Below are 25,152 nucleotides of genomic sequence, written 5' to 3' on the forward strand. Positions count from 1 at the left end.
CTGTCAAACGTTAAGATTTATTTGTGTCTTTGTCTTTGTGTGATGATGTGTGGTTGTCAACCCCAAGTTGGTCAATGAATGAATCCAAACAGGTTGTAGGAATGGTTCTGTCTGTATGTGTGTGTGTGTGTGTGTGTTTGTACATTTTGTCAGCCATATCTTTGGCATACATGATCCAATATTATTCAAATTTAGCACAAACAGGTCACATACATGATCCAATTTCATTCAAATTTGATACAAGGGTGCCATACAAAAGGTTGCAAATGGATTTTATGCGCCCCAAGAAGTTGAAGTTGCATAGGCTTTTGTGTTGATATACTCATAGGTCTATGCCATGGTTAATAAGTCCACAGAGCTATATATGATCATGACATCCATTGTGGAAGGCATATCATAAATATGAACTACTACTTGTTACTGCTGCTACTACTAAATACCACAGACGATGATATTTTGACCAAATAGCAGCCATATTTGACTTCAACCATGTCTTGGTGATGACTAATCTTGTTTATAGAGCAGTTGAACTGGGTGAAATCACACTTTAGGAAGTCGTTATACATATCAAAACAAGCCCAGGTGTAATGATTACCAAACACTGCTGCTATGTTACTTAGGAGAGATTTAGATGAGGATTTTTAAGCAGTTGATGGTTGTTCAGTGACAGTGTCTGGACCGTGATTCATTTACTAAGAATGTTCTTGCTTTGATTATTTACAACTATCATAATGATGCATTATATTGTAAATATATGGATATTTCGTGAGACATTGTATCCTGTATTCATACAAATGAAATGAACATTTTGGTGCGAGAAAGAGTGGGCGAGACAATATTACCAAACCAAAAATGTTCATCAGCTTTCTACATGTTCTACAATCAGCTGATAATACCGCCACCTAGTGGTGAGCTGTAACTAGGGAATTTGACATTATGTTCAGGATTGTCGACCAAGCTCAATACAAGAAAACTATGAATTGCTTGTGCGTTATGACTTGTGTAAGTCAATATTAAATTTATATTCTCAGATTGTTATGGTATTAACATAAATAAATAAATAAATCATCATTTATTACATATTCATGTAATAAATCATAACTTATAAATTTTCATAAGACTTTATCGGTATAAGCAATATTTTAATTCACTGGTAACATTTGTATTTTAATAGTCAGCAAACGTCGCCATGTGTTGGATGTCAACATGGAGCCATACTCATGACGGAAAGGTTTACATGTAATTTGTGACAAATTATATATTTACGGGTCAGAAACACCTGCCGTCCAACCACATCCACGTTCATTCTATTATCTTGATATTACGTGTGTTTTATGATAATATTCTGAAGGAATGATGAGAAGGCGAAACTTCCTTCATATTTCGTTGTTTCTGACAGCAGAAATATGTACTCCGGCTTGTGAGAATGTAATACCGATATGGATGATATAACAAAACATGACAATACTAGAGTAAAAACTATACTAGATACAATCAGAATTTTCGGTTCACATATGCATGGTACTTTCTGCTAGCCAGGAAAAACTTTGTCGCTATTTTTTTTTTAAATGTCACTCTCATTTTTCATTTGCATTCTAATCCTAAATCCCCATCTTACATACGTACACCCGGATCCATTACCAACAATTATTCGGCAACCAAAGATGGATGAGGGCGCCCCGTAACCGCGTACTTTTCAGAAGACCGAACTGTGACCACTAATTTTCCGCTGTACGCCGGTCTGTGCTATAATAGACTAAAGGCTCTGAGAGAAATGTAAATTTGAAATTAAAAAAGAACGTGTTTATATCGTTTTTGGCCATTTTTATATCCGGATCCTACGTCACGCGTCAAGAGCCAACGAAGACATAACTAATACATCCATTTTTGTCTGATCAAATATAAGTTTATTGAGGTCAATGGTCAAAGTATACAGCGGATATTTTAGGCGCACATTTTTGGCTACAAAGTAGTCTAAATGTACAGTAGTGGTTATCACTGCACCCACATCATTTAGAGATGAGAGCGATGCATGGAATGTACACAAGCGACATGCGAAAAGCCCCATGTTCTTGTGCGCTTCCAATGCAGTGATCTGATTGGTCAACTCTCTTTAGACTATTCCATTATTCTACATGCGAAGAACAAATGAAAGAATTGTTGTTAAAAATTATGACAACTACAAACATTTTTAACAATGATTTGATATTTAATAAGAAATTTGGATTCAATTAAAATTCATAAGATATAATTCCGATCAGTCTTTAGAGACGGACCGTTTTTGGCAGATGTCCTTGTAAATAAATCCATGACCCCTACTAATGCTAATGTATTAATCCATTCATAGAAGCCGTGAGTCGTAATCGGTAATCACGCACGCTCTGCGCTCTTAACACACATGCGAAAGAAGTTTACGATAGGCGCCAATCATTAGTCGAGAATGCGGAAATGACGAGTATTTTAGTAGAATTAGCACTATAAACTACCAGAGCAGAGTACGGATATGAGCGGGAAAGACGGACACAGTTGAAACTTATCGACATGTCTGGGGATAGTGTAAAAGTTGCCGTCCGCGTTCGTCCATTCAACCAGGTAAGGTCCCGTTATCAGTTTTGTCAAAATAACAATACGACTTGTTAATATTAATGATATGCAATTCGTCATTCTTTAGTTATTTCATGTGGTCAAGGCTTCTCTTTGACTCAGAATCAAGGTGATTTTATTTTTAATTTGGGACGTTCAATTTGCATTTTGTTTGTATTTCGTGCGAGGAATGATAGAGTGGGGATATACGTATATTTAATGAAATGCAAGTACCAAACAATCACTGCATTGACATTTTGTCTCGACTCTTGAGACAAGTGGACGCGAGATAAAAAGTCAATCGTTATATATAGACACAGTAAGTGGTAGTCAAATCAAAACTTATTATCGTGAATGGAACAAATTTTTTTTTGCGACACGGGCGTTTACTACATGTAAGTCCAGGGAGAGTTTGTTGCCTGTCAACAGCACGTTTGGAATTGAATTGTAATTTGATATCAGAACACTGATTTGAGAGCGAAACTGGTAACCAACAAACAGGTTCAAAGCATCCACAGACCGTGCACCAGGAAGTACAAAAAAATAAATTAAAAAACAGAGAAAAATTAACAACGAAAATAGAAATTATTTATTGATTTATCATCAATATCAACAGATCAATAGTTGAAGAAAGATATGTATTGTAGCCGATGTTGGAGGATTTTTTTCTTAAGTAAGAAAGTCAATGAAACAATTGACTATGAATCCCATTAACCAACATATACGCTTAATTTATTCAGTTTTGTGGGTTATACTTCCATGGTTTTACATTGTAAATCTTAACAATCTATAAATGATTTGACGATGTTTCACCAAAATTTTCAAAATTTCATTACATTTTACTTTTAATAAAGGAGGGAAAAAAATGAAAATTGGTAATGCCGTGCTTTCCACAAATGTGATTGTATTTTTTACAGAATCTGTAGCCTGTGACAAGAAATGTGAAGTTAATGAGGTGTAAAGAGCTTGGACAAAGCACCCATTCTATATATATACATCCACCCTGACAATGAATGGGTGCAATTACTTTTTGTATAATAGTGTGATAAATAGAACAGATGCTGGAACAGTCAATTTGTGAGACTAAAAGCACAGCACAACACTGAAAACAAGATAAAGGCACAGCAGTATATCTACAATGAGATTGTAACCATGGAAACTAGAATACGTAAACAATTTTTACAAAGTTGTCATTTTGTCAAAAATAAACATATGAGGCACTGCATGTATTTCTATAGGAGGATGTAAACATTTTGAAGGCCGTTTATGAGAATGATAATTTATCAAAATCTCCTGTGACAAGGAGCGGTCGCATAAATTTATAATACCATGTACATGTATAGTAATCTACTGTATGACAATACCAAATGTCGTGACTCCAGACTCAGCACCTGGAAACTAGCATTGTGTACACACATATGATGCTTTGAAAAGACAGGTGAATATCTGAATGATCGTGTCATTAACAACACATTCGTGTTCAACTTCGGAGATTACAAAGTTTTGAAAAACGAGTGATCTACTGTGGTTTAATTTTTGCTTATCTGAAAAAAACACCAAATACCTAAAAAGTTGTTGAGATGAAATATTCTGAGTCCAATAAAGTTATTATGTTGGATACAGAATGAATGACATCAAAAGTTGAGTTGATAACACCGATACCTCTATGATTCTATGAATATTTAAATTTTTATACCATTTGAATTTTCTCCACAACAAGTAGTTATTAATTTATTTCCTGAGTCCATGTGTAAAACAATGTGTGAACTATAAAATCGGCTTCTTATTCACAGAGTTTTAATCAGCCATTTCTAATATCATTGCACGCATTTTAGCAAACACAATTAAGCTAGCCAATTATTTAGGATTTTACCATATTATCAATATCAGAATCGTTGATTAGATACATTGTATATGTAGCTAGTCATCTGTAAGGGCGTTGAATCATTTTTTTTTCTTTAGTAGTCCCAGTGGGCTACCAGTTTCAGAAAGTAGTAATTCATAGATGGTGACCAATAGTCCAATATTCCTGAACTGAAAACCGAGTTCCTCTATTGGAGATATGTGTAATCTGAAGCATATAATAATATTAAAAAAAACATAGGACTTTCAGATTTGACTGAAACCTGATTATTCATGAGTCACCTGGGTGAGATATGATCCTGTCAAAGTCATCCAACAGCTAATATTAAAGCTCTACAATAGACATAACACATGACTTATCTTATTTGTTTTAAAACAGATATCAATGGTACACATGAGTAGGGAACTTCCCATCTATTTTCTCTTGATAAGGGTTCAATATCACAGTATTAACTCCATGGTCAATTGTAATTTATTTCCCACTTGCGTAAGATCCAAATCAACAAGATTCCTAGAGTGTACAGTAGGCTACATTTGACATATATGAATCAGTATCTTAAGTACTGGGGGAGGGGGTAATCATATTGTTATTTACAACTGTAAAAGATAAAAAACTACATTAAACTAATCTCCGGGTTGCAGTAGATCTACTTCACAACCAGAAAAATGTTGGTATTGACTCAGTCATAAACTACACATGTAGTAGACCGGACATGTTTTTCTTCACCACAACTGTAACAAATCACATATTTTGGCATTGGCTGTTTGTACAGCAATAAATCATTTGAATCATTGGCCAAATGACTATACTGGCAAACAACCTGTTTAACACATAGCCTAGAGTCCATTCATAGAATATTACATGTACCACAACATGTTAGTTAAGAAGAGTGTCATTCGGTTTGAGTCTACCAAACAATGCAGGTTTTCCCTGGGTACTGAGTACTCCGGTTTCCTCCTGCACTAACACGGAACCTTCCTCCTGTGTTATTGGGCAATACCTGTTAGATGGTAAATAAATAAAATAAAAATATAGTATGTAGCATTTCACTGTCAGTTATGTTTTCAAACTTACATATTAGATTACAGTTTCTCCCCTGCAGTGACGATTGAATATAGTAATCATGCAGTTACATAGTACAGCTCACTCTCCAAGTTAGTCTTCCAAGTTAGTTCTAATTATGTCATGAGGCTAATTGACATCTCACAATGATGGAACAAATTAAATACCCAATAAGAATTTGTGCCTGCTTTCAGGCCTAAGTTACAAATATTAAGTAAAATGCTGTTAATGAAATCCTAGGCAGTAGGGGAAGTCATCTTTAGGTCTGTAGTTCACACAGCTTAGTTAATACAAATGTATAATACACCCCCTTCCCCTATTACATTGCCATGACGATTGTCTCCAAGGCAACTAAATAAGAATTGCATAATTGTGAAACAGTATGAATCTTGAGACATTATCAAACATTCTTTTATTCAGTGCTACATTTTTTCCTCACTAGAATTATACATCTGATTATCAGGTTCAACAAATATTTTCTAATATATACCAGGTATAAATATACACCCCTTGTCATAAAAGTTTGGAATTTCATTAGACACTCATATTTGGCTCCATTTTGATACTTCATAAAACCACATAGCATTTTACTGCATATTTGGACCTCAACTAAAAACGTAGCAATTAGTGTCGACAACATAAACATTTTTTGAGGAGCTGCTACACCATAGATTTGTTGCCAAGACTGTCAGTTTTTATTGATGACGCCATCACTCTTGGGGATTAGCATCCTTTGATGTAGTCAATGATATAGTGAAATATAACCCCGGAACTTAATAGGTTCATTTTTACAACTACAGCTATTAAGTAAATGTTTTGTTGTTAAGTCAACATAGTCTAGTGCTATCCAATAGGCATGGAATCTCAAGATCTCTCTTTACACTCAGACCACTATAGTGGTCTGAGCTTTACATCAGTGTTGAAGAGATGAAACAGTATGAATAACTCAAAACCATGATACCGTATAGGGACTAGACTACATTTTCTATGTCAAACTATGAAACTCTTACGTGTAAAAATAAAAAGTATTAATGACAAGGAGTATTATGTGTGCCATTTATGAGAAAATTACTGACAGCTATGGCAAATACTTCTATAGCTTATATCTCATTGACAGTACCTTTTCTTCTCATTTAAGTTTTACACAGACTTCTTTGTTCTATATTTAATTAAAACATGATTAACTTGCTATGTACCCCTTAACTTTCCTTTGTACTTAACCTCATCTAAACATTACAAACAGGAGAGCGGCATAAACACTTCTGGTGTTGCCATGGCAACATTGTTATGGTGATCCCCGTTTGTATTTAGCTGATAACTATGGCTCATTACCTGTAATGATGTGAACCATTTTGACCCCTCAGGGGTTTGACCTCATTTCTAAAGAAAAAAGAAGAAAAAAAAGTGAAACTTGACCAGTTTGTTTCAGTTTTAGAAGCATGCCAAGAAAGGCTGGACAGGTATACACTGCCCAAAGACTTATCTGTGATGTAATACGACACGATCTGTATGAACTGTAAAAGTTCCAAGTACTCTACATTTAGGATTTTTCACTTTGGTCTGACTTCCACGTACCTAGTCTGTAAGATATAACATGTCCTGCCATGCTGTCAGCTAATCACTTCAGAGAATCGAACTAGAAGCCTAATAGAGCTGAACAACAAACCATATATCAAGTCTAACTTCCATCTATTGAAATATTGTGTTACGGTATTCACAAAAGCAACTTGATCTCTACAGTGAGTGGGAATTGCAATTTACTGGACAGTTGTCAATGAAATATTTAGAGATTTAAAACAAAAATCTATTTTTAAAGGGAATAGTAGAAAGGATGATATTGTATTACATACTTTCATGAAGTCATAATGAAAAGTTCAAAAATGGAAAATTACTTCTTGTAATTTTTTTTTCTTTTTGATGAATTTTTGGCTCAAACTTGTATTGTACTACTTGAAAAGAATATATTTGAGGATGTCGTTTCTTATTTTCTGTCATTCTGTCTCAAGCTGTTGTACATTCTGTTTCTTTTTACAGAGAGAGAAAAATGCCAACTCTCGATGTGCAATATCTATGTCTGGTAAGACAACCATTATCAAAAATCCAGAAACTGGGAAAACTCATACATTTGCCTTTGACTACTCATACTGGTCACACGATGGTTTTAAAGATGATGAAAACGGTGTCTTTGTTGCCACGGGAGCGAAATATGCAGACCAGGTAGGCATTATTAAAGACATATTGCATCTTACATGTCATTGCCCAATCATTTTGTTCTAAATTGCTGTTATTTTCAGACGGTCTCTCTCTCTCTCTCAGTGTGATATGATATTGTGTAGTCCCTCCATAGGCTGCTAGTGTTTACCCCATTACATTGTAACTAAGCTTAGGTTATTTGTACTAATACCATACTACCATGATTTTTTGCATGACAAATTTCTTCACCACAGCAAAATTATGTAGACTAGTGTGCTCACACATACTACAATGACCATAATTCCTGGCAAAAATGAAAGCATATCACAGCTAGTCTTTTTGATAGTCAACATATCCAAAAATTGCCTATAGAATAGAATAGAATAGAATAGAATAGAATAGAATAGAATAGAATAGAATAGAATAGAGTAGAATCGAATCGAATCTTTATTGCATCCGTCAAGAAAACTACATTTCTTCATGCCTATAGGCATATCTTGTGACCTTTGAACTTAGGATTATGAATAGTGCTTTTAGGATTGTGAAGGATTCATTTTTTCCCTTTCTCTTATAGTTGACGGCACACAGACTTATCAGTGAATGGATTTCATAGGTTTTCTTCCAAGTTTTTAAGTTCATACTTGTAGTAGGCAGGCAGCCTCAGGGGTGGCCTATGAGCATTATGAGATCTGAAGAATAGTGTAGATGGTTATATACTGTGCTTGACAAGGGTGTAGATGGTTTTGTGTGGTTTTTAGACCTTTTAGTGTGTTTTTCCCTTCACGACAAAAAGATAAGCCTACCAAATCTATCAGAGTAAAATAAAATAATAATCCTAAGCGTAGCATTTAACATTCCTGCATTTTAATTGACAGAGAACTGTTTTCCGGGATCTTGGTCAAGGAGTGTTAAATAATGCGTGGGAAGGTTACAATGCAGCACTGTTTGCATATGGACAAACTGGATCCGGGAAAAGTTATTCCATGCTTGGTTACGGCCCAAATAAAGGCATTGTACCAATCACCTGTGATGAACTCTTTAAAGCTATTGATGAAAATAAAGACAATAAAAAACAACTTCAAGTTACTTATAGTATGCTGGAAATCTATAATGAACAGGTAAGTTCGAAACGTTATGCTCAAACTCAAACTCTGATGGTGGCTGTTGAAGGGTGTAAAGTTGCAGTTCAAACGTGAATAACAAAAGGATCAAATTTCTTGCCCAGGGTGAATTTATTCCATCTTGTTATATTGCACAATTGTGATGTCTCCACATGAGGTACTTGTGTTACCACTAGTATATACCTTTACTGTGTGTGTGTGTCATCAGGGTCGGTGTTCACTATATTGAATGAATGAATTTTGGTAAGAGTCAAGCATTCTTACCTGTAATACAAAGATTTTGAAAGAACTAGGAAATACTTTTAAGGTTCTCATCTTTCTTACTTTAATACAATGTTTTTCGTGTCAGCATTCTTACTTGCATTGAGTTGCAAAGATTTTGAATGAAGTAGGAAATACTCTTTTGAGTTCTCGATCTTTCTGACAAGTGTGCTACTTTAATACAATGTTTTTCTTGTCTAGAGTATGTTGTGTATATGTAAGCAAATGAACACACATGAAAACGAAAGTGAAAATTAAAGTTGACAGCTTTTTCACTGTTAAACATGGGGATTTGAGTAGACGGGTGGGTCGATCACTGCAGTCTCTAGTCAGTTATGTTAGTGAATATTCAACCAAACTTTGCAGAAAGTATGAAGTTCTCTAATCCATAATGATACTATTAAAATATCTTTGCTGTGATCTAGCCTGTCTGTTCTTTTTGACTGCACAGTGATGTCAACATTCAGGTAGTTATATGTCCAGTAAAAAAGCATAAACAAACTCATTTGAATGTAAGTTATCCCCCCCCCCCCCCCCCCGATCATTAACTTTTCACATTATTTCAACAATCTTGACAGAACATTGTTCTTATACATATAGCCAAGTCAACACACCAATTCAACAACTGTGTCTGAAAGGTGCTTTTAGGAGTAACATGTATTGGCAAATTTCTCTATTCTGATGTCCATTGACGTGAAGAGTACGATTCCACTAGGTCTTACAATAGTGAGAGAATGATGCAGCAGAATCTAACAAACAAGCCCACACCCATCATGCTAGTAGGCATGCACACACTTAATCTAACTGAAATCCTCTGAAATAGCCCACACCTTTATGGTATAGGTCGTTGACCTCTCACCCTTGCAGTCAGAACTGGAAATATTAAAGTCACCTCAGGCTGGGTTTACTTAAAATTCACTATAATTGTAATATTGTAAGGGAAGCTTTAGGATGTGGTTTATAGTGTACCCCAAATCAACAATGCTGGTTTTCAAACATTACTCCAGTTAATTTCCTTTACCCCAAACAGTGAACACTGGCAAAACTGGACAATCTTCTTGTGAATCTCCTTTTTTTTTTTAAAATTAAACTATAAGTGAATGCATAGAAAAAATGCTTTTATGTTATTCTAGAAGTTTGCAATAGTTGTGCCTAAATACCAATGATTTAGTGAACAATAGTAATTGTAATAGTTGTCACCTTCCGAGTAAATCGCAATTAATACATGTCTGTCTTTCACAGCAAAGAAATTTGCCATATGTTTTCAAAGAACTTTCAGTTGCTTCACCATCTGTGACATGCTGATATACCTATGAAGATGCACCAGTACTTTGGAACCACCTTAGTAATGACTTGAGGCTCAGGCCAATAACCTTTCTTAGTTCAATCATAGACATTTTATTTTTGATACCTGGATGTATTAAATTAGCCCTCTGGTGTTACTTTGTTAACCAAGTATAAATAAAATGATACTTAAATACAAAAATAATTGGCCTTTAAACAGTTATGACTGATGTTATTTCCACAGGTAAGAGATTTGCTTGCCAAACCTGTTGCAGGTCAGCGGGGTCATCTAAAAGTCAGACAACATCCAAAAGCTGGTTTCTTTGTTGAGGGACTCAAGGTAAATTAAATCTCCATTATCTTACAATTGAAGTGTTTTCTTTTGTATTAGTTGACATATAGAAAGAATGAATGTTTACCAAGGTGACACAAAGTGAGCCTCTTCTCCCCCCCCCCCAAAAAAAAAATCAATCTATAAAAATCAGAAAGATCATAATCCAAATGTTAATAAGTTGAAGAAGTGAATTGATCACAATTTGTGATTTTGAGCCAAGAATTTTCTGCAGATCAAAATCAGATGGGGTAAATATATATGGCTCAATTTCTGTGTTTACCTTTACCTGTATTTCCTTCGTTTATTGTTCTTTGTTTTTGATTTTGTTGTTTTGGGAGTGATCACCACCTAATTCCCACAATCACACCCAGAACAACAAAATAAAATAAAAATGTCACACTAAACAATGGAAATATAGGTAAAAATTTTGTTATTCCAGGAGTGATCGTGGGAAGGTGGCGATCACTCCTGCCGGAAATGAACAAAATTGAAAACCTGCAATGACACTATTGAAACTGAAGGAAATTGAGGCTGTATATTCACCACATCAAATTTTAATCTAGAGTAATCAACCTTCTGATAGCTAACTTTATCTGTACAGAATAGATTCAGGTGATGTTGTCAATGAAACTCAAAGTCAAGGTTATGTATTTGATAAAAATTGCATGTCTACCCATCAGTGGTATGCAAGAAATAAGGTCACGCATTCTTAACTTTTTGCAATGAATGGAGGGTGTAAAATTGATTGTCGATGAAATACTCTTATACGAATGGCCCCTTTTGATTTGAATTGACTAGGTTAGCATTGATTTCACGCAAATGAGTGTGATGTAAAGGTATGCTTTAGAATTGGAGTGATCTGATTTGTAAAAGCGTTTAGTTCTTAAATGAAAGAGCAGTCATCTGTACTATTCTCACAATTTGTTTGAATGATGTGTAAATAAATAAATAAAGTGACTTAGCAACAACTAAACTGATTTCTCGTATCTTTGAAGAAATTATTTTCTGTTTGAAAAATATGTCAAAGTTTTTATCTGTGTTATATGTGTTCATAAATTTACATTCCATTAAACCAACATTGTAGAAAATTGCCATTAACTTCCCCGATTTTTCTCTTCTGTAACTGCTGCTGGTATAAATATGTTTATACCAATATTTGTCTTCATTTAGTAATTTTGCTGTCTTTGAAATTACAAATTGTGTTAATAAACTTATCAAAACTGTACATGTTTTTTGTGTAAATTTTATCATATTGCATATTGTTCTGCCTGTATGACTGATTACTATTATACCAATGTGCAGTGATTTTGCTATCTTTGAAATACAAATTGTGATTCCGCAAACTTCAAAATGTTATTGTTTTTTATCCATATTCAGTCAGTTCCTGTTAAAAACTACAAACAAATAGAACGATTGATGGATGATGGTACCATGAACAGAACAACAGCATCTACCAACATGAATGCTACAAGTAGTAGATCTCATATGGTTATTACAATCAAATTTAAACAGGTAAGACTTGGGGTATTTGATTCCCCCTCCCCTTCCCATTTATTAGTTTATATATATATATATATATATATATATATATATATATATATCTATATATATATATATATATATATGCATCTTTATCTATCTGTTTCTTTGTTTTGTTTATTTATTCTTTCATTTGCTTATTTATTTATTTATTTATTTATCTATTTAAATATTCAACAACACAACAATCAGCTACGGAAGCTGTCTTATGGTTGCCAAGTTGAATAAAATGAAAAGTAAAAAATTAGTTAAGAAAAATAAGAACAAAACAAATTACAGCACAACACAACAGTGTTCAAAATATGGAAATGAAAAACACAAACATTTTCTACAGCTATAAAAACCATTGGTCCATGGGTGGTGTTGCTATATCATGTAAAAAAGTTTGATAAACACATCAAATACATTTTAAAAATGTTTTTTAAACTCCCAAGGAGACTTAACATGTATATTACTGTAAACCTGGAACTTATAGCTACCCTAGGACTTTATTTTTGCTTATTTCGCTGGACAACAAAAACACACTGAAAAATGAGTAGTCACTAAAATGCCTTCTTGTACATGAACACAATGTACCAGTTTGGTACTTAGTGAAAATTTATAGGTCTTTGAAAACTAGTTGAAGACTTAAGAAAAACGCAAAATATTCTTAAGGTGAAAGGTTTTTACAGTAGTCTGTCAACTACTGAGCAGTGTTACTGGTTGAATCTATCATACCAATACTATAACATGAATTATTCTCTATCCATAGAGTATTTTGACAGAGCCATCATTTCACGTCAGCTATTAATATATTGTATATTACATGACTATCCTGACAATTATAGAAAAGCTAAGATTATTTCCAAATTGGTAAATATATTGTACCATGTACTACCTAGTCTAGTCCCAGTATTTGGTATCATTACGATTTACACCACTGGTTTAGTTATACAGACCATGTTGGCATCCAGACTGTGTGCTACCACAAGAAAGGTGAACATAATACTCATAATAGTAGCTAAAACTTATTACTTCCCAAATGGACTTTGTGTATTGTTATTGATTGTTGGTCTGTAACTAACTTCGATATGTGTTGAGTAGACAGCTGGGTTGTTATTTACTGTGAATAGCTAAGAGGATTAAATGAGGCAATGTGACATATATTATAGCCAGGCTATAACATGTCAATACAGTCAACCTATCTTTTAGCGTTACGCAAACTCTTCAGGCATTTTTTCTTCATTTATTTGAGCAAATTATTTTTTTGAAACCCACACAATGTGACATATATTATAGCCAGGCTATAACATGTCAATACAGTCAACCTATCTTTTAGCGTTACGCAAACTCTTCAGGCATATTTTCTTCATTTATTTGAGTAAATTACTTTTTTTGAAACCCACACAACTGTATTTGTTTGTGTGAAATGATAATTGTAACCTGACTGAGTGATTACAAAACAGTCAGATGAATGCCTAAATCTGTAATGCTATCTGCGGCATTCAACCTCAAGACTCTTTGTCAGGTGAAGAGATAATTTGATAGTATCAATAATACCATGGTGTACATGTAGATCTAGACTAGGTAGTCCTGTAAGGTATCAGGTCAGATTTAAACCTCCACTCACAGAGACCACATACAGACTAAGACTAGGTGAACACGTGTAGCCTTGGCAGTCCTAGTAACTCAGCCTAGTTCCTATACGATATCGTTACAATTTACACCTCCACCCACTGGTTTAGTTAGAGACCACGTTGGCATCCAAACCATAGTATTAAACTGGGAACATTTTTTTTTAAAGTTAAGTAAGAATGCATTTCCTTTTTATAATAATACAAAACTAAAAATGAATAACAAACTCAAAACATATGAAGACTATAAAAACCTCCCAAGGGTCTGGTGCCAGTTACTCTAGTTCCTATACGGTATGGTTACAATTTGCACCTCCACACACGTTTAGTTAGCGATCACGTTGGCATCCAGACTTGGTGCCAGTCTACCTCTCCTCCTAATATCATGACTATCAACTGTGTTGTCACAAAGATCAGAAGTGATTAGTACTCTATTAATGATCAACGTAAAGTGTGTTTGTCACAATTACTTTATTGTGTAATCAACAATGACTCCATTTATTAACAGATACTAAAGAAGTTTTAAGAAGTTAATCAAAAATATATCAAGTGTCTGCCACAGGCACTTGAATTAATCGGTATAATAATGATCTATTTTGTAATAATGAAATTCCCATGTGACAATGTCAACAATAGTACTGATTCATTCTATTTCCTGTGCCAGCAGTCTACACTATAGTCACTTGATGTACTCTATACATTTGAGAGAGAAAAGGGTGTGAAATCACTTGAATTACAGAAACATATAAAATGTAAAAAAAAACAATAGGATTCAACAATTGTCTAACCCTGCCATACAACTACTGTAAAAACTCTCCAGTAACACCATTAATAGGAAAAGTACAACACTTTTGACAAGTCAGTAATATTAGAGGTCAGAGGTTAATATGTACACATTGTCATGCACTCAGTGACTAGGCAGTTTACATTCAATAAGTCATAATATGTTCAGATTTACCACAAGTGTTACAAAACTGAACATTTTCAACTTTTTAAATAAAATAGATAAAACTTTCAATTTAACACAGCTAGATGATAGATTAATGAGACAGGAATTTAATACCATGTCATGTTTCAGCTAAGAATTCATTGTAATCCTTATTCGGCAATTTACTATAGAAAAGTTTTGTCATTTCCTTTTTTTGTGTCAAAGATATGAATCTTGGCAATGAAATGTCAAATCGGGGATTATTACATTGACAGTACACTAACCTAGAATCTAAGCATTTTGACTTCAATGCTTTCAAGAAGGAAAGTATTGGATATATTTAGATTCTAGGGTAACTACACACATACATCTACAGTCAGTTGTCAGACTACACTGATATATAATGCAGTCTGATATCAGTTGATCAGTGAATCCATAGAACTTTTTTTTTATAAAACATACTTTATTATCCCTCACGGGGAAACTTATTGACTTGCAACAACACAGAAGAAATACATAAACACTGTAAAATATGAAAAACAACATTAAACTAAAGTACGAAGATGTTGAAAACTCAGTAGAAGAGTAGATAAAAATATAAACACACACTTCCTTTATTTCTTACATTCTCTGAATAAGTATTATGGTCGAAGTTCGAGTTCTTTTTAAAAATTACCATTAAAAACTAAAATTTCATGTTTGAAAAGTAACATATTTGCTGATAATAATGGTATACTCAGCAAAAAGAATGTTAATTCGGGTATTTTTTGGTGTTACACAGGTTTTCATCAATGATGTTGGAGAAAGCACCACTAAAAGCAGTGAAATAAATTTAGTTGATTTGGCAGGAAGTGAAAGGGCTGATTCAACAGGTGCTACGGGAGATAGATTGAAAGAAGGTTCGGCCATCAATCAAAGTTTGTCATCATTGGGAAATGTTATCAGGTATGTATATACGAACAGAAAAATAGCGATGAAAGTCTTATGGCAAATTCACACTTAAAATAAACTTTAAGGGAAGAGTCTGCCATTTATCGGAATTATTTTTGGGCAAATGTTATCAGGTTTTAACAATAACACAAAATTGTTGACTTTTTGTTGCAAATTTAGATTTTTGATTCAAATTGTTTAAGGAAAATTTTGAATCTGGCTAAAATTTATATGAAAATTAGTTCACTGTAAATTGCTAAAATGTTGATCAATGTGTTCATAATTGTGATTTTGAATTTGAGTTCTGTTATCTGAAATAGAATCTTACCACCTCGGCATTAGCAAACATTTCATTTCACAAATAATGACTTCCTCTATATGTGCTATGTATATTAATATTTAAATTCTGAGTTCAAAACTACTACAAGATAATGACTCCAGAGCAACAAAATAATCTTTTTGGGTGTTATTTAATAATCTGATTACTTTAACATCAAAATTACAACATTTTTACAGACATGAAAATTACTGCTATAATTCTGGTCCAATTCTCAGCATTTTAGTTCATGTCACAGGATGAATATAGAACAAGAAGGTTGATTTATTCTCACACTTTCACACTTGTCTAGATGGTAACCCATTGGGTTTGAATCTAAAGATCTCTAGGTTATGTAAAAGAGATCTTCAAATTCAAACCCAACGGATATAGCCTATAAACTATTCTCACACTTGCCTATATATTTACCTAGTATATTTCAGATGAATCCCTCCACCTCCTTCAGCTGAAATATACTAGGTACATTATTTACGGTCAGAGTTTGGCGCTACTGCTAGAAGATTGACACTAATTCTATAATATACTTTTACCTCCCCAATTTCCGTGGGTGTCTAATATCAAGAGAATCAACAGGTGTCTGCTATACTAACAATGGTATCGTAATATTAGTACTAACACAACTTTAGATTTCAGTGAATGGCCTTGAATAGAACAATTACGCAACCTTTAAAATGCAATTAAAATGTGAAACTGTAATATATTTAACATTTAAATTAACATTTAGATTACTTTCACTAGTGTTTAATCTTAATAATAGCATATTGTTTCTTTCACACAGATTACCAATAAAATCAGTCTCCTGATAAAAAATCGTACTTTGAATAGATTTCTATTCTTACCAAAACTATGATTGTTGTATATATCAAATACTTAACAATAGCTTGTTTAGTATTAATATTTTTAAAATATATTATTCTTTTATTTCTTGGGATATATTTTCCGAATAATTTTTTACAATTTCAATTCCAAATATATTACAACAATATGTATATATCAATTCAAGCAGTGTTTTTATTGTTTTTGTACAAATTCAGTCCTTATTTTGCCAGCTTTATACGACCGTTTGAAAAAATACACGTCATTTTTTGCATAAATAGTATTCCAGTCTGCATTGTTATTGTGTTCATCTATCTAACTTATAATTTGCTTCATTTACTTCTTTTACACTTCATCAAACTCACACGGAAGTGTTGTGACTGATGAGTACCTTATCTTAGGGGTTGAAGTAATTTCAAAGAAGTTAAAGTAAAATAAAATAAAAATCCAGCCTACCTACACTATTTTCTGAAGTCCGACATGGTATTAGCAACAAAACTTGTTATTTTAGTCATCATCATTATTTTTGTCTTATGTAGTGCATTGGCAGATCTAGCTATGGGGAAGAAGAAAGTAATGGTGCCATACAGAGATTCCGTCTTGACTAAACTCCTACAAGGTGCCCTGGGTGGTAACAGTAAGACTATTATGGTATGTACAATGTACTGATACATGTATTAAACCGATCATCATTCATTGGTCGTGAAAGCAAAACTGATGAAAAAAAGAGTATGGTTACAAAAAATTGAGAATGATCAATATTGGCTAACAGAATGTTCATGGGCCAGAAGCAAAAAAAAAAATTTAAAATTAAAATTAAAAGTTGACATTTTGAGAATAATCCTTCTATTATGAGAGCTAAAGTCCTTACACTTTTTATGTCAATGTAGGATGGAGTGTAATTAGAACATCCCAGTAAGCAACAACAAAAATATTGACTTTTTATTTCAAATTTAGATTCTTGATTCAAATTGTATTCATTTATAATACAGACAAAGTGAAATTGTGAGGACACGGTGTTCTATCTTTTCATCACAGTCACATAAGCAAGGCTATTTCAAAATTCTGCTGAAAAAAAAAACACTCCCCAATTTTACATTTTTTTCATTTCCCAGATTGCTGCCCTGAGTCCAGCTGATATTAACTATGACGAGACGTTATCCACACTGAGGTATGCAGACAGAGCTAAGAAGATTCAAAATAAAGCTGTCATCAATGAAAGCCCTACAGATCGACTCATTCGGGAATTGAAAGAAGAGAATGCCAAATTAATGGCCATGTTATCAAAACAAGGAATTGGGAAACAAGCCGGCTTTGGAGGTAAGAGGATTTCACCCGATGTATTTTGGTTACAAGCCAATTGTATTGTAATGATAATCAGGATTTAAGAAGGTGGATAATTGTGTCTAGAGACCACCCCTCCCCCTCCCCCCCCCCCCCCCCCCCTCACAACAAACTCCCTGTTGTCAAGGATGTAATGCCGGAAGTATCTACACACACCCAGTATTAATTACCAAACACAATGTACTTGATGTCATACAAAAAGAGACGCCCAGTGGTGTACAAAAAGAGACTCCCAGCAGGTGTGCTATCTTTTACAACACTCTCACAGGAGATTTGGTCTGTTTGCAGTACCTCATTGAACCAATACAAATAAAAGCTTTTATTGTTGGTAAACATTCTAGAAATTTCTGTTGCATGATCATTGTAAAAGTACATAAAGTATTATAGCTACTCTCAGACTCGGGAAATTATTGTCAATAATACAAAATTCCAGTTTTGTAAGCATTCTCATCAGTATTGTTAGCAATACAATAATTTTCCTGCCCTTTGAGGAGCAATTATTGTTTATTTAATATGAACTGGAAATAAAAAAAAACCCTTCATTTTCACAAGGTAGAAGTAGTTTTCTAATGCTGCCAAATTACAGAAAATGTGTAACGTTTCCATTTGCTGTTGTAGTACTTTATTTCCTGGTTGGTTGTGTGTGATGTGCATGTTGGTACTCACAGCTATATTCACTCCCCCCACCCCTCCCCCAACATAGTCATGAAAGTATTAAACTCTATATTTGTCATTTTGATACAATGTACAACTCGTGAAAAAACACCAGTGCATTTGCTTGCTTTTGTCGTTGTATGAAGTCTTTCCTTAGCTCAGTTCATTGAAGCAAATGCACCGGTGTTTGTTTTTTTTTGTGCAGGTTGTATAACATGATCATTATGACATATGACTTGTGGCAACATAGAAAATTGGCATTTTTATTTATTTGAATAAAATTGTCAAAAATGTTTTCTTTACAAATGGAAAAAAAAAAGATGATAAATATAACAAAAAAATTACTACATTTAAGCTAATTATTAATATAGAAATGAAGAAGGCATACATGCAGGTGATTGACAGAAAAATATTGACAGAATTCCAAGTTACAGCTGTTTGTGAATAGTGTAAAGATCATTAAAATAAGTAAATGCAATTGTCTTAAATTTTACACATATCACTTATTATACAATGTAAATATACCCAGAAACCCATACACAGTCACTAACTCAGTTAGTAACCTGTTATACAGTTATGGCCAAGATACACTAAGCAATTTGGTGAGCAATTTGTCACATGTGAGACGAGGCTAGTAACAACAACTGCATGTCCGTGTTGCCCAGTAAATTGCCACATGTATGCACAGTGCAGACATGTGGCAATTCACTGGGCAACACGAGAAGCAACTTGCAACGAATTGCCGAAAATCCGACATGTCGATATTTCCTGGCAACACTGCAAGGCCCTGCAATTACGTATGAACACATGTGACAAATTTCTTAGTGCAATATTGCTCACCAAATTGTCTTGTGTATTGTGGCCTTTAGATGTTTATTTTTTATAACTTCTCCTGTGTTATGTCTGATCTGATTGAAAATTTATGTGACAAGTAAGTATAATAAATATACCAAACTCTGACCCTTTACTGACTGTTTCTGTTTGTCAAGAACTTAGTCCGCCAGTGTAACTGTCATGTTAAAATTATGAATTGTCCAGAGCTGTAAATACAGTGTTTTCCCCAGGATAGATATGAAGGATATTGACTAATTAGCATACTTTGCATAAATATTTGCATAATTAACATGTCATTTGTATGTGATGTTGGGAAATGGGAAATCTAAACTCCAAAAAAAAACAGGCATATACATTATATACACGTATTTAAACCAATTAAAACAATTTAAAATCAAATATATTTCATTTACGACATGGATTTCTGAGAATGCACACAGCGCCTATCAAGTCCCACTAAACCATACCAACATTATAAAAGAAACAAAAAAGTTTGATGTGTAGAAATGCAATGTGTGATCAATATGTAATAATCTACTCAGTAATATTTTGGAAGGCAAGACAAAACTCAAAAGTATTTTTTTTTTAAATGATTGCATAACTAATAACATACTGAAAGTGCAAGAATAAAATCCAACAGTATGTTTATGTGAATTACATCGAAAAAAAAAATTTCCCATTGGGAATTGTCATCTAAAAATTTACTTCTACATCCGATGAATGAAACTTTAATTGGAATTAAACTCTCCGAGGAAAATGATGTGATTCTGATGTAATACAAGGAAATGAACTCTACATTCTAATGTGTGCGTTTAGCTGTTGTTGACTATCTATTAGTCAGTTCATTGATTTCTTTGACACACCTGAAGGACACTTGGCCCAGCCTTCTGTGTGATAACAATTTTGAATCGGATTTTAAAGCTAACGGCAACAGTTTCATTTCGTCAACTTGGAAGCATATTGTAACATCCAAACACCGTAAATGTCACTCTCCTTTAAAGAGGCACAAGCCAAGTTTTGTATGCTTTTAGGTATAGTTTTTGATGTATATTTATAAGGTGCTTGTAGTAATTTACTTACTGCAAGCACATTTAACCTCCACTTGCGATAAACTGAACTCAAATTGGGTATTAAGATATAACCCACAAATGATCTGATAACGTAGTTTATCATTAAAAATGTTCAGGAAACCCCCTATTGTGCAATCAATAGTTCTAACAATGTCAGAAGTATACAAAGCATGCATTGACATTAAAATCATTTTAAAATAGTTTTAATCAAAGTTATTATGCAAATATTTTCACTTGAGTAAAAAATACTTACAAACTCGGGTTGTACCACTTTAATTCTAACACCCCCTAACACCCTAAATATCACTGACCCCTTAATGTTTTGTGTAAGTTTCACTATAAGGTTAGCCTACCTGTAGACATGAGAAAAGCTATCTCTAGTACACTATTCCACTATCCTAACTGAATTTTCGCCCCAAACAATAGCGAAAATTTAAAAAAATGAAAATGTCAGTTAGCAGAATAGTGTAGCGATATCTGTTCTCAAGTCTACAGGTATTAAGCTAGTAGCTACTATAAGGTTATAGAAAATTTGTGTACACATGCCAGATTATTCTGTATTTTAATTGTTCTGCATGATCACTAAAGTTCCTTGATATGACTTTTAATTTGTTCTTCTTAATAACCATGAAGTAAAACTTACAATTAACCTATGATCATGCAGACACCATATTACATGTAATCTCAGTTTGATTCTCTGTAATAATACAACAGTTATTGTATTGGGTAGTGAGTGAGTGAGTGAGTGGGTTGTGAAATTGTCAGTCACAGTCTTCATCAGTCTCAGCTACTGTTTATGAGTTTGTTACCCAGGTGTTACATGTGTGTGATATGTGTTTGTGCGATAATTTGTTACCCACTATATGTATATGAAGGTGCAGTAGTTGATATGTGATGGAGTGTGGGTAAAAAAAAAAGTTCTATATATATATATGTGATGTAATGCTTTCTTGTAAACTAAGATTAGTAAGAATAAGATGTGATTGTGGACTGGGGTCAACGACCTTTGTGAATTACCTAATGAAAGAAACACAATCAAGTCATTGTTATGTACATATCAATTACCTACTAGATCTACCGTACCAGCATGGGAACTTTTCTCATGGAATCAAATTTTCCCCTCAGATCGCTACCATCAGAGTTTAATCTAAACAACTGCATCAGCAGCTATCCATTTCACTAATAATGATATTAAAATAACTTTAATACAAGTTTGTATATACTGTAGTGCTTTATGACACTGTGGTCAAAGCACTTACAATTTACTCCAGGCATGAATTTATAACATCATAATGGCCCTCTACTCTTCCCCAACTCCCTGGGGAGCAATCCATTTAAGCAGCGTCTGTAAGTGCATAGAATTAATTAAAGCATTCACATTATGTAAATCTCTATCCCACCAGGTCCCTAATTAATTATACAGCTGGGTTGACTGGAGCATACGGTTAGTTTCATGGTTCAAATTATGCCAAATCCCATTCAGAAAGTAACACCTTGATGACACCATTACATTTTGCATTATTCTGAACATAATGTCATGTATGTGAATTGGGTCTGCAGCTACTACTGTATAGACAAGGACTTTTCTTCTCCGTCCATTGGGACATACATCATTCAAAGGGAGTCCTTCCTTCCACTGATTATCCATCGCTATATGATGTATGTAGTATATACCTGATACCTGGCTAGCTCAGAATCTGCAAGTTTTTGGTTTAAGCCAATATGTCAATTATGACTGTAATTTAATTGGCAAAAAAAATCCTTGAACAAGTTTTGAGCCATGATTCAACCCCAGTCTATCCAACTGTAACTGGGGACATGTTAGTTTGTGAAAGATTTGATAATAGAAGTGGCAATGGATTATACTCCCCAGGGAGCTGCATGAAAAAAGTATAAGGGCCATTGTACCACAGTATTTTAGCTCTGTGCCAGTGGATGATAATTGGAAGGTGTTCTGAGCAGTGTTAGAAACAGACGTAAATGAAAGGCAAAAATGTGAAATCTGTGCTCTGAAAAGCACTTGTAGACAACATAGATAATTATTAAGTCACATTCAACGTGTCGCAAATTGCGTGTCTCTTCATATAATAAATTTGATTTTGATACCACCAAGGTCTTTGTATATACACATTCTCACAAGAGATTGTGACAGATGTACCCTCATATATGTTACAAACACTACATATTTGAATTACATGTAACAGTCGTTGACAAGCTTGGGTCCTTTCATATGATGTCTGTGTTTATTTTAGAAGGAAGTATGACATGCATTTATGGTGTTCTAGATGGTTGTCTAGTAGAAGTTATGATGACATTTACCCTAGACTATTTACTTGGTTTTAACCCTACCACCTAGTACCAGCAGGGGTTACACCAAAGTGTGACATTTACCCCTATCACTGCTTACAAAGTTTTAACCCTATCACCCGCTGATGACAGAAGTACGCAAAGTTTTTATAGTTCTGTGGTTTAATTCATTCAATTGGCAATTTAAATAGAGTCTGGATGCCAACATGTTTTCTAATGTCTGAAAATTTTGATGAAGGAATGGCAGTGAGACTAGAAACTGTCACGTACAGTTTTCTCAAAATCTATAAATATTTGTAAATGGCAATAGTTACTATAGATTTTGCCACGCCATAAATAGATAAATAGAGCAACTCTTTGTTATATAAAACACTTTTACAACAGTACTGATACATTTTTGTATCCTTTTCTGTAAATCAATTTCATTGCTTTCTAAACTCTTAACTTCACATTTTGTTTCAATGTTATGTAAATTTCTACATCTTTATATGTTCTCTTTAACTTTTTAAAACATAAAAAAAAATAATTATGAAAATATAACAACAATTTTGTTATTGCCAATAAAACACTAGTCTTGTGATAGAAATTATCATAGATTTGCAATATTGCAAATTGATATAAAAAAATTATCATATAGCTTGGACCTTTGCTAAATATGGTTTAACATGTTTCATTATTGTACTTGAATTTTGAATCACTTCTTTGACTGTTAAATACTCGAAAAGTGAGTTGATATTGACCATGTTAATGGAAATATAGAAACAAAAAGTTGGACGCAGTTAATGTGTGATTTAATGTTTTTCCATTTTCAGATGTTGAAATGTTGTTGAAAGAGAATGAAAGGAGGATGAATGAAATGGAAACAACTTGGGAACAAAGATTAGAACTAGCCAAACAGGAATGGGAAATGTCTCATGTACGGGTATCTGAGGTAGGATTATATAGAATTACATTATGTACCAGAGATTTACTTGCACTGGTGTGTGCGCATATTACTGGTATTTGTACTGCAGTGCAATACCCAAAACATTACTGCATGATCTATAGTATACATGCAAATAATATGCAAATGAGGATGCGAGCATTCATTCTACACAAAAAGCACATGATCACATACTATCACTTTTACAGAAATTTGTTGTTTCAGATATTAAAACATGTGTAATAATAACAGAACCTCATGCCGTGTGAGTTCCAGTGTGGGTACTGAGGGTTTTGGCACTTCTGCTTGCAGTGTTCTCTGCTTCACTTTCACTCACTACACTCGTGAAAGTACTGCCACAGAGAACACTGCAAGCACGAGTGCAAATACCCTGAGTGCGCCACACTTGCACTAGTGCCTCACTGAGTTCTGTCACAGTCTGACCAGAAAAATAAAGTTGTAATTAGATACCACATTACAAAGTTTGTGAGTTACAGGACGATTGCTTTTGCTTTCATAAGAATTGATATCATTATAACACATCAAATCAGTAGTATTTATATCAAACTAAATTAATGTTATCATTATATCTTGTATGTATTTACAGATTGACTTGTCCAAAGAGAATCCTTACTTTCAAAATGTCAATGAAGATTTACAACTCTCAGGTATTATCAAGTATACCTTACAAAATGGTCAGACAGTGATTGGTCGGGCTGGAAATACACCAGATGGGAATAAAATTGAACTCAAAGGATTGGGGTAAGCTTTAATATATTCAAAGTGATTGTGACAGTAATCTTAGTATTTCATAATATTACTAAAAAAGTATGATATATACATACTTCAAGATCAACTAAAAGATATTCTTTCTATTTTGTATGTCTGTGTGACTGCATGGCTGGAATGTTGCCAAGACATATTCCCTATTTGGCATGTTGCCAAAGTATATTAACCAATTGGCATATTGCCAATTGATATTAATTTGTTTGCTTTATTGCCTTTGCTCACTGGCCCGTAGCAAAGAAAATGATACATATTAAATAAATGAATAAATTAGCCACTCACAGGAAAACTTAACTATTACAGATCCCTGAGACAGCTTCCTTCCTTAATACAAATACTTGGTAGACAAATTTTCCCAGGTTACAAATAA

At 33.7% G+C, this 25,152-nt stretch overlaps 1 protein-coding gene across 1 annotated transcript in view; it reads left to right on the top strand.

Annotated features, from left to right (window-relative positions):
* The first annotated feature begins 2,541 nt into the window (after window positions 1–2,541).
* Window positions 2,542–25,152, top strand: part of LOC144453783 (kinesin-like protein KIF28) — a 32,012-nt gene continuing 9,401 nt past the window's right edge. Inside the window, exons 1-10 of the mRNA XM_078145137.1 lie at window positions 2,542–2,592; window positions 7,544–7,726; window positions 8,578–8,820; window positions 10,613–10,708; window positions 12,080–12,214; window positions 15,564–15,727; window positions 17,405–17,516; window positions 17,981–18,185; window positions 23,887–24,005; window positions 24,604–24,758. Of these exons, the coding sequence (XP_078001263.1) occupies window positions 2,542–2,592; window positions 7,544–7,726; window positions 8,578–8,820; window positions 10,613–10,708; window positions 12,080–12,214; window positions 15,564–15,727; window positions 17,405–17,516; window positions 17,981–18,185; window positions 23,887–24,005; window positions 24,604–24,758 (1,463 nt within the window). The remainder of the gene's footprint in view (window positions 2,593–7,543; window positions 7,727–8,577; window positions 8,821–10,612; window positions 10,709–12,079; window positions 12,215–15,563; window positions 15,728–17,404; window positions 17,517–17,980; window positions 18,186–23,886; window positions 24,006–24,603; window positions 24,759–25,152) is intronic.

The sequence above is a fragment of the Glandiceps talaboti genome, chromosome 2 (genome assembly GCF_964340395.1).
Source record: "Glandiceps talaboti chromosome 2, keGlaTala1.1, whole genome shotgun sequence".
NCBI classification, from domain to species: Eukaryota; Metazoa; Hemichordata; class Enteropneusta; family Spengelidae; genus Glandiceps; species Glandiceps talaboti.